This window comes from Nicrophorus vespilloides, unplaced genomic scaffold (assembly GCF_001412225.1).
Source record: "Nicrophorus vespilloides isolate i.1.1-1 unplaced genomic scaffold, Nicve_v1.0, whole genome shotgun sequence".
In the NCBI taxonomy this organism is placed as follows: domain Eukaryota; kingdom Metazoa; phylum Arthropoda; class Insecta; order Coleoptera; family Silphidae; genus Nicrophorus; species Nicrophorus vespilloides.
The window spans coordinates 58,413-68,647 of record NW_017095999.1 but is presented as its reverse complement, the minus strand read 5'-3'; the positions used below and the strand labels follow the sequence as shown (position 1 = coordinate 68,647).

The 10,235-nt window shown below is 37.8% G+C and overlaps 4 protein-coding genes across 4 annotated transcripts in view; 2 read left to right on the top strand and 2 right to left on the bottom strand.

The window, feature by feature from the left end:
- Positions 1–1,450: 1,450 nt before the first annotated feature.
- On the top strand, positions 1,451–1,798 carry LOC108569118 (26S proteasome complex subunit DSS1-like; the record flags this gene model as incomplete). Its single annotated transcript, XM_017930541.1, is given in 2 exon segments — positions 1,451–1,541; positions 1,608–1,798. Coding segments are annotated over 2 exon segments (216 nt in total). The 3' UTR covers positions 1,745–1,798.
- On the bottom strand, positions 1,772–3,352 carry LOC108569117 (GPN-loop GTPase 2). The gene is made up of 3 exons (XM_017930540.1): positions 3,270–3,352; positions 2,195–3,164; positions 1,772–2,136 (listed from the first exon to the last, which is right to left on the bottom strand). Exons 2-3 carry the CDS (start codon positions 2,753–2,755, stop codon positions 1,789–1,791), a joined length of 909 nt encoding a protein of 302 aa, XP_017786029.1. The 5' UTR covers positions 2,756–3,164; positions 3,270–3,352; the 3' UTR covers positions 1,772–1,788.
- Positions 3,353–3,460: 108 nt separating this feature from the next.
- LOC108569116 lies at positions 3,461–6,700 on the top strand. Its single transcript, XM_017930539.1, has 8 exons — positions 3,461–3,736; positions 3,793–4,266; positions 4,319–4,840; positions 4,894–5,032; positions 5,158–5,286; positions 5,341–5,533; positions 5,592–5,843; positions 5,905–6,700. The coding sequence occupies exons 1-8, from the start codon at positions 3,473–3,475 to the stop codon at positions 6,659–6,661; spliced, it is 2,730 nt and encodes a 909-aa protein (XP_017786028.1). The 5' UTR covers positions 3,461–3,472; the 3' UTR covers positions 6,662–6,700.
- Positions 6,701–7,541: 841 nt separating this feature from the next.
- Positions 7,542–10,235, bottom strand: part of LOC108569114 — a 3,456-nt gene continuing 762 nt past the window's right edge. Inside the window, exon 3 of the mRNA XM_017930536.1 lies at positions 7,542–9,952. Within this exon, the coding sequence (XP_017786025.1) occupies positions 7,577–9,952 (2,376 nt within the window). The 3' untranslated portion in view covers positions 7,542–7,576. The remainder of the gene's footprint in view (positions 9,953–10,235) is intronic.

Below are 10,235 nucleotides of genomic sequence, written 5' to 3'. Positions count from 1 at the left end.
AAAGCCTCAATCAACCACCGACTAAAAAGAGAAAATTTGAAGAAGAAAGGGCAAGCACAAGTCTTGCGCAACTAACATTAGAACAAACTCAAATTAAAGTGATTAAAAAGGATATTACTGTAAACATGACTGAAGAAACATTACAAAGTGACCTAGTTAAACTAGTCACTAATTTTTATTTATTTGTATTTTCAATTTTATAATTGAAAACAATTGTAATGTTTCAATTTTAACCAATTTTAACCAATTTAAATTGCTTTTTGNTATTGGGCTCGATTTATTTCAACTAACGTCATTTTTTTTTTAAATTTTAATTTCAACCGGAACTGAACCGAAATTTTTGACGAACCAAAAAATCTGAAACGATAAACATTTACTTGGAAGTAACCGTTAACCGGAACGATGTTAATTTCGGTTCGACTCTCTGTATAGATATAGTTAATATATAAATATAACTTGAATTTTATGTGCAGCATCGCTGCCGAGTTTTTAATGCGAGCATGAAAACCCTTCGGAATACGTAAAGCGGACCTTTTACGATGCGATTTTCAGTGCGGAACAGTCTATATTATTATTTTTTTTATATATTTATTGTTTTTTTTTTTCAGTTCGCGCATTAAAATATGTGTAACAATAAAAATGCATAGCACCACTGGATCACAACGTAAATCGCGAATCGTAAAAGCCGCACAATAAAAAAAAATCGTAAGAGATTACTAATCCAAAGGGCAGTAAAAATAATACCCCTAAACGTGGATTACACCTAAAAACCCAATACAATAAATATTTATTGTTAAATAATCGAATTTGTATAATTGATATACTCGAAATTATTACTTAAAAAGATATTACATATTCCAAATTTTTACTTAGCGTTTATGAAATATTACTATTAATGTTAATGAGATGGCGCTAAAACATTAATAATCATTCTATTAATTAAATCTTATTAAAGTTTGGATACTAAATTCAAAACATTAAAGCGCCACAAACGCTGAACTAAATTGTTTTAGTGAATAGCAATAGATGGCTAAAAGTTACAGTTATAAAAAGTTACAGATCTTTTGCCGCTATTCCAATTAAGATCTTATTTTAAATCAATTATTAACAAAAAAAAAACGATTTTTAATATTAATTCATAAACGTATTTATTTAAAAAAAAAACCTACTTCAGCTCCATCTGCTGGAGTATTTAAATTTAATCTTTGTGATGTAAATTACATTTATTTGTTACTTAATTATTTATCTGTTTACTGTATTCTGTTCAAAAATTAAATATGTAACAAATTAATTATTTTTTTCTATTTGTTATTGCTTCTACATGGGTTGTTTTAAATTGGTAAATTATGGTTTCATTATGGTGGTAATCTTGAACTGTTGGTAACTTTGTAAATTGTCCGGTTTGTCGTTTGTGATTATTTGCAAAATATTACTCTCGTTAAATTCGTTGCTATCAAATTCGATGACCATGACTGAGAAACCAAAATTGGATCTTGGCGTTTTGGAGGAGGATGATGAGTTCGAAGAGTTCCCAGTCGAAGGTATTGTGGAAAAAGAAATGTTAGAATTTTTGTGGTTATTTGTATGTTTTTTTTGTTTTGTTGTAGATTGGACTGGTAAGGACAAGGATGAACAAGACATCAGCGTGTGGGAAGACAACTGGGAGGATGATAATATTGAGGATGATTTCAATCATCAGTTGAGGGCTCAGCTGGAGAAGCAAAAAGCTAAGCCAGCAAATTAACTTTAAATGTATTCTCTTTAATGTATTGTAAAAATAAATCTTAATTACATATAATCAGCGTCGTACCTCTCAGACTCTGTTCTTGCTCCGACAGCGCATGATAACAATGCTTGTATACTCCTTTCCTCGCCACTCCCATAGACGTATCCGTTTGCTTTGTCCACAGCATTCTTCAATGTTAACAAACTTGTATCAGAACTAACATCTAGCGGAATAAAAGACACCAGACTGTAATCTTCTATCATACTAACAAGACTTTTATTAAGTTTCTTGTATTTGTTTGTGAAGGGTCCTTCATTCAGTAGTTCCAGCAAGTATTCCAAATCAAGAACATCTGTGTAAAAATCTAACCCGAATTCTAATTGACTTGAGTAATTTTTCAGTAAATCTGCCTGAAATTAAATCAAAATGTTTACCATCTATTGTAATATATACTGAAAGAGTACTTACTTTACTCAAGACATTAACATGAGGCAAACCGATCTGCAACATTGTAGATAAAGATAATAGCAAAGTCGATATGAATTTAGCAGGATTTGAACAGTAATTAGATTGAACCATGTGAACAGTGCACAAATGGTAACCAAGTTTCTCAAGCTTCTGGAAAATGTTCTTCGTTGAAGAATGATGTGTGTACAACTCCACTTGCCCAGGCATATCGAATATAAGATAACTGTCTTTGATTGCATTCAACTTCAACAGTAACCAATCAAAGTTCTGCTCCAGGTATTCCATGCAATGCATCAAAGCCCCATTTGGACCTAATCCTAAACCCTCCATTACCTCCTCAACTCTCACCAATTCCATAATATCTATCGCCGGCTGATACTGCATATTATCATTGGCAGGATCCAAATTGACGACATCTACCTGCCTGTTCAATTTCTCTTTGTAGAAATCGTAGACCTTAGCACAATAAGTTGTTTTCCCTGAGTCCGGTGGTCCGATCACCAGTTGCCCAAAGAACGAGCGAGCCTCTCTGGGCTGCTTAACTACTATTTTATTGGACATTTTTGAGAAATTCAGCAAGAGATCTCACTGTTTCCACAGAGTACGATTTCAGAGCTAAGAAAATCAGAAGGCTCTTGTTCAGGTTAAGTTTCTCTGCTAGGTATCTGGCTGCTCCCAATTGCAGCTCGTTCTCAGATCCAAACAAAGTTCTAACTGTGTAAACAGGCACACTCGTTTCCAAATCTGATTCCACCTCATCCACAGTCACCTTGATTAAAGCTCCCAACTTCTGGTACTGGGATGCAATGATTACAAAGTTACTGGAGAAATTGCCAGTAACTATATCAGTGTGCTCAGACCCGATGGTCGTAGCAAAAGTCTTCAGAATTGAACTCTTCTTGTTTCTTTCTACTTCATCAATTGGCAAAGCATCCAGTAAGCTGCTCAGATCCATGCTAACATAATCTTCCTAAGACAACAACAAATAGATTAATAAGTAAACATTACAAGCAGATTTTTGAAGTATTTATGTTAAACGATGATAAACAGTTAAATCACTTATTAAAATACTTACGAAACAGTTGTAATTCCCTTTAAATTAAGGATATATTCAATGAATTGCTGTGAACGAGAGATCGCCGCAAATATATGTTTTCTAGGTTATCTGTCAATTATGTCAAAAGATGTCAACATTATTATGGGATTTAATAATAGTGCCTAAAGTGTAAATAATATTTATAATTTCCAGTAGATTTAGAACTAAGTACAAATGCAACTATGGACGAGGAGACCTATTTTGAGAGCATCCTTTCATCGCTCCGGAAACCTCAGAACACCAAGAGACTCATGCAAATCCTGATAGCCCTCCGGAAAGCAGTGAACACACCAAACCACCAAGCCCGGATACAGATGATCAAGAGACACAACTGCATCAAGCCGCTTGTCAATTACACTCGGTATGATGGTAACATCAAAGTAGTTGATTTGGCCCTGAGCATTCTGGGGAATTGCTGCATGAACAATGTCATAGCCAGGCTCACAGTAAGTGATTGCACCAATCTTCACTTTCAAATAATTTAATTTTTTTTGTTTGGTAGATAAACGATTTGAATATTTTGCATAATTTGAATCGAGTATTGGAGAAACACAAGACGGACAGCATTGAAGGGAGGGTCTTCAGAATATTGGGGAATTTGTGTGATGGCTATCAGCCGTGGAATCTACTGAAGAGGGAACCTGATGTGGTGAAGAAGGTTCTGCAATTTTTGCAGGGCTTTGAAATTGAAAAGATACAGACACAGAGGGATAATGATGAGGAAGAATCAAATGATGGCATCACTGTACCAACAATCTCTATGGCTTTAAGGTTTATCAGGAAAATGTTAGTTAAGGATACTTTTGATCAGTTGGCCAATGAGCATAACCTAATCAAAATAGTGGGCGGAGCTTTAATCAAATGCTCGAACTTCTGGCTGCAGGATAACAGCAACGTTGTTTTAATCAACGATGTGTTAAAAATAGTGCAGATTTTGGCGTCTTCCATGTTCGAGCATCACGATATTATAATAGAGGTAACAAAATAGAAAAAGAAGCATAAACACGCATATATCTGTTTAATTTCAGTTAAGGAATACGGCGGATGGAAACGCGTTGAATTCGTTTGGTGATATTATCCTGCTGAATCCGGAGAGGATAGTGAAGATTATTTTGAAATACGCTAAATTATCGAAACATCAGTCGGATTTACCTATAGAATTAGTGATAACAAAGTTGATAGATGTCGTTCAACTGGATGGGGCTTCCACGAATAAATTGTATTTGAGCTGCGTGTGTCGGCTCATGGATCACATTGGCTTCCACGACAAGTTGAAGGAGAACATAAATCGCCTAGTCGAGTTGTTCAAAGGATTCGATTTGAACAACGACTATTCGATACAGTGCTGCACTTATATATGTTCAATACTCAACAAGAGCAAATACAATGAAACCTTGATTAAGTATCAATTGGCAGCGAACATCGTTGATATCATAATTGACAAATTGGAAGTTCTAACTGGAAAGTCCACCAGTAAATTCATGGTGGTAAATCACGAGCGAAGAAAATCGTTTAGCAGTTACAAGAACAACAAGAGGTTCAAACGAAATGTAAGGGTGGCGATATTAAATTAACGGAATATTTCATTTTGGAATCGTTTCAGGAATTGGAGGATGATAAGTATTTAAGTAGTTTGTACGATGCGAAAAGTTTAGATCGCTGCGCTAGTCCGAGTTCCTGCAGCGACATCTCATCGTGCGGACCATTCTCTCCTGCACCTTCCGGTCATAATATATGCGATGGTATTTCTACTTCTGCACCCTCTTGAAGGAGCCCCATGGAGAATTGTAAAAGCTGATTGTTGTGCACGGGGCTCCCATAAGCATGTTTCTTTAATGAGATCGTTCTATTTTTTTGTTTTTTCAAGATTCCGATTCGGATAATTATTCACCGTTGTGCAGCGAGAACGAATGCGACGAGGATTATAAGGTTCTGATACCGAACGATGATCTGGTGATGTCCGACAACGAGGAGAACAAACCATCGTATAATCACGGTACGCATGTTAATGACGGCGTTGATCCGGTGCTGTGCATTGCTTCGATTTTAGATCAGGTCGAGTTGAGGTGCAGATTTAGGGACGAGATGAGTGCGCTGCTGAAGATCTATTGCACGTTGAAACCGGTGTGCATGCAGCTGGGAAATCCAAAACTGATAACAGTTTTAATAAATATCGTGTTGGATGTTTCGCCGGTCAAGGGAAACTGCGACAACGTATTGTCTGTGATCCTTTCCATAGCCAAGTAACTGCTACAAAAATGAATTTCAATATCTTTAGTTAATTATTATTGTCGGTTTCAGCACCAGGGAATTCTTAATTCCGTTGATGATCTCTGGCATAATAGCGCAGATCTACGAGATTATGGAAACGAGACATGGATCCGAATGCAGAGACTGCGAGAGCATCAGAGTTAAAGTTGATGATATTATGGCCAAGTTCTTGTCCGTCGGACATTCCGAGAGTATTCGCGGCGATATAGCTCACATGCTATTGAAGACGAGCAAGACTGACGTTAAAGAGAGATTGGTACTTGCCATTCCTTATATTTTAAGGTAATCGTACAATATTTTTTTTCGTAAAACGCATGAATTTAAAAATTGTTATTTGATTTAGGAATAATCACACGTTAAACAAATTATTGCTAAAGTGCGGTGGCTTGACCATATTAATGAAGCTGTTGGGCGACAAATCGAATATGAGTTTGCAGGAGGAAACCATAAAATCGGTGTGCGCTTTGGCTACAGATAGCTTGAAAATCAAAAATCCTGTGGTTAAAAAGTCTGAAAATGATGGTCCTAAGATAATAGTCAAAGCGTACAGGATGGAGAATCCATGCGAGAATTTAGTGAAATTCAAATTGGAGGACGGCAGTTTCGTGGAGGCCGACCGAGACGAGATGAACAAGATCTCGGACTATTTCAGTACTCTGTTGAGCGGATCTTTCATGGAATCTGGGCAAACGGAAATCAACTTGAAGAATGTGTCGAAAGACTCGCTGAGTTGTCTGTTGCAGCTGCTCAAACTCGATGTGAACTTCTCCGTTAAAGACTGGGGCGTTTTTGAGTTCGAGTACGATCTGGAAACGGTTTTAGAAGTGATTCTGCTAACCGATAGATTCCTTTTACCCAAACTGCATTACGTCTTGATCGCGCATATGGAGCAGGCGATCTGCACCAGTTCCGTTCCTTCCATATACAGATGGTCGATAGAATCTGGAACGAACATACTGCGGGTGGAGAGTGTGGCCTTCGCTTTAGTCGGTGATATTAGCTACAAGAAACGCTTGGAAATGTTCAACAGTTTATTCGAAATCGGCTATTTCCTAGAACTGCTCGAAGATATCGAAAAGTTGATCACGCAATTTTTATAAATGTGAAAATAATTTACTCTTATTTTTAATAAATTATTGTTATTTAAAATTGTCAAACTATTTATTTCAGTCTCAGCATGAAACGTTTTATTTATTTCATAGAAAAACTCGTCGTTTAAGTAACATTGTACTAATTATTATTGCATTTATTTTCTGAAAACAAAATACAAACGCAAGAAATGTAAGAAACGAATCATAGTACAATATAAATACACATCGGAATCAAGATCTACCGGGCATTTACTTCGTCTCTCTCTCTCTCACACTTCCATCATTATTAATATTATACAATTTCAAAGAGAACAGAAATTATTCAACAGATTTGATGTATTTAATATTAAGTCTAAGTTTTGTATAATAATCGTCCTAAATAATAGAAATGTAATTATTTACAATCATCATCAAACGAAAGATATTTACAGAAATCGATTTATTCTTATGTACAGGTGTGTTGCTTGTGGTCAATCTTAATTTGATGAGATTTTGTTGAAAGTAAAGACAAAAGGAAATTAATTTAACTAATAATTCTCTTTTTCAATGCATTTCCTGTATGTGTATGTATATATATTATTGTAAGCTTTATTACAAATAATACGGAACAAATAGTTTGCATTGGCATAAGTATTTGTTTGGTTTAAGTTACATTAAAATATAAACAAAATCTCAAATAAGTTAATTGTCGTAATAATACAAAATTACATGAACGATTGATAAATGTTATTCCGATGAAACGTAATAACATTGATGTTTATATATATGTATAATAACAGTAAAATAAAATAATTTATATATGCGTGTAAAGAAAATAATATAAAGAGGAAAACGAAAAGTAGTCTGCGATACCAATATGGTACAGGAAATGTATATAATATATAAAAAATATATAAAAATTACTTTTGTTAGATTCATTGACAACTATACGGGGTGGCTGTAAAATATGTGTGCACTGTATGTGGCTTCGGTGCCGAATCGTTTTTTGCAAAAGGGACACGGATATCGCGACCCACCGCACTGGTTCTTCTTGTGGAAGTAAAGGTTCGATTTGTTTGCGAACGGCTGCGAACAACTCGAGCACTTGTACGTCTTCTCCGCGGAGGATGATTCCATTAAAGAGGATGGGGACAAAGAGTGATGCTGTTGCAACTGCTCCTGTTGTTGCTGCTGCTGTTGTCTCTGTTGTAGCTGCTGCTGATTTGATTTGTTGCTGCTACCGCCATACGACGAAGCCGGTGAATCCGATTTCGTCTTGATGGTTATGTTCGGGTTGTTCTGCACCAGCTCCATGATCTCAGCGCTCACCTTGTTACGCTGATTGATTGGAGTGATGCTAACGCTGCCGATGTTGGATGGTACTTTCGTTGATGGTCCTTCGTGTATCTCCACGATTGGTTCGAAGGTGTCTTGCTCACGTTTGATGCGTTTCGCGGGGTTCATCGGCTCGGGGGACGTCATCGATTCGTATCGAGAAGGCAACCTCTGTGAAGAAGGAGGAGGACTTGCGGGTGCCCTCCTGAATCCAACCTTATGTATCCTCATATGGCTGTTTCTTGAATGCACCGTGGGGAAGACGGACGAGCACAGGGTGCACTCGAACTGCCCTGGACTATTCCTCTGCTTTGACTTGATTAACTTCGGAAGGGTAGTAGCAGTCGTCGTCGCAGCCGCCGCCGTCGACGACGTCGTGGGCGGCGTACTCGGTGGGGGTTTATACTCAACATCGTCGCAGTAAGATGATATCTCCTTCACGCAATGTCTGACTGGCCTGCCAGTGGATGAGTACACTTCTACATCGTTCTCGATCTTCGTCTTCACTGGGGTCTTGATCAGCGGCTCTTTATCCTTTTTAAGGTACGGCCTGATCACTTGCATTTCCGGTACCATAATCTCCCCGGTGCACAGCTTATTGTGCTCATTGTACTCGTTCAATCTGCAAAACACCTGATAACACTTCTTGCAGAAATACGCCTTGTTGTCGCTCTTCTGCAGATCCGCCGTTGTCATTGGTGTCAGACCTGGCTCCGTTTTAATTTGTACTAAATCATCCTTCATCTTCAGTGTATCGACATTTTTCTTCTCCATCAAGGATTTTATCTTAATTGGTTTCACTTTCGAAATGAATTTTCTATAATGGCTAGTCGATGGTATGAATGGTCGCAAACACGAAGCGGATAGCAGTTTCGGTACAGTTCCGCTCTTAGATTTGTTCACGAAGACTTTATCGGACTTGAAATGGCCGGCCGCCTTATGATCATCGATGTGCTTCGCGAAAGAGTATTTGTTCTTGTTGAATTTTACTCCACAGTAGTTGCACGAATAGTAGCAAGTCCGCGACATGTAGTGCAACTCGATGGCCCAATTGTCCTTAAAAGTATACCTGCAGAGGTTGCAGAACTTCCTGTTAGCGCCGTTCAGACGGACGCTCTGGTAGAAATCACCGCGTTCATCTTTTGGAATATCCTTGAGCGAAATCCCGTTCAGCGTCGGCTGTTCGTTCACGAAAACTATATCGGAACTCCTAGCTACATTCAGCATGTCCATCTCGGTGTCCTCGTCCATAGGAACAAGGAGATCTTCACTTTCGTCCTCCTCATCCTCTTCCATTTCTTCGTCGCCCTCCTCTTCTATTTCAGCATCTGCATCGGCCTCGTCGTCCATAGTAGAGCACTCTTCTGAATCAAATTGCGCGTTGTACCATTTATTCCTGACCAGCGCATTGGACTCGTCCATGGACCAATAGCCATCAGCGTCGACCTTCTCCAGATTAAGTTTGATGTGATACTGCATCTCGTGCAGCGCCAGATCATTCTCATTATCAAACACAGCCTCGCAGTAAACGCATAAAGGTATGATCTCCTCTCGCTCCATTTCCGTCACCTCGAAGGGTTTCTCGTCGTAATCAGGTACGTGTTGTTTATTTTGGGAGTGTAGGATGCACTTTAGCAACGTGAAAGGATCGTACCTGACGAACTTGGTCATCTTGATGCGCGGATTCGGGGACATTTGGCACTTTGGTCCGATGACTCGCTTCTTCTTCACGATTGGCATCGTGTATGGTTCCATGTTTCGACACTTCAGCATGACCCTGTCGCGTTCGCTGTTCATGTCTTCGCAGATATCCATGTCGCTGTCCATATCATTGTTGTTGTGGCCGTTCACCCTGATCATGATGGAGTTCAGCGAGTTCAGATCCGAATCATCGTCCATCCGACTATAATGAAATGAATCCGTCAATGTTGATGTATCCTTCATGATCAACTTGGCGGATCGATCTCCATTCTGAAGCTTTTCATTCTGTGCAAACAAGACAAAAATTATATTATAAAATATATATTCCAAATATTTTCTGATACTAATTTTCTTTTACTGTATTTGGAAAACAATTCTATTTCCAAACATTGTAGAATTGATAATTTCAATTTTAAAAAGCTTACACAAATTGAATATTGAAGATTCCAGAAAATTTTTATAGAGTACATATAAAAATATACAATGTTTTATAGTAGGCCAAGTAACCAGTAACATGTATAAAAATAATTGAACACTGTGTATTAGTCATATTTGTAAAAATGTTGAT

What these genes read in the sequence shown, in the direction of transcription:
- LOC108569117 (XM_017930540.1), bottom strand. Translation starts at nt 2,755, where the DNA reads ATGTCCAATAAAATAGTAGTTAAGCAGCCCAGAGAGGCTCGCTCGTTC. An exon ending in ATGTTAATGTCTTGAGTAAA is followed by an intron (nt 2,137 to 2,194) that starts GTAAGTACTCTT and finishes ATTTAATTTCAG; the next exon opens with GCAGATTTACTGAAAAATTA.
- LOC108569116 (XM_017930539.1), top strand. Translation starts at nt 3,473, where the DNA reads ATGGACGAGGAGACCTATTTTGAGAGCATCCTTTCATCGCTCCGGAAA. An exon ending in ATGTCATAGCCAGGCTCACA is followed by an intron (nt 3,737 to 3,792) that starts GTAAGTGATTGC and finishes TTTGTTTGGTAG; the next exon opens with ATAAACGATTTGAATATTTT. An exon ending in GCCATTCCTTATATTTTAAG is followed by an intron (nt 5,844 to 5,904) that starts GTAATCGTACAA and finishes TATTTGATTTAG; the next exon opens with GAATAATCACACGTTAAACA.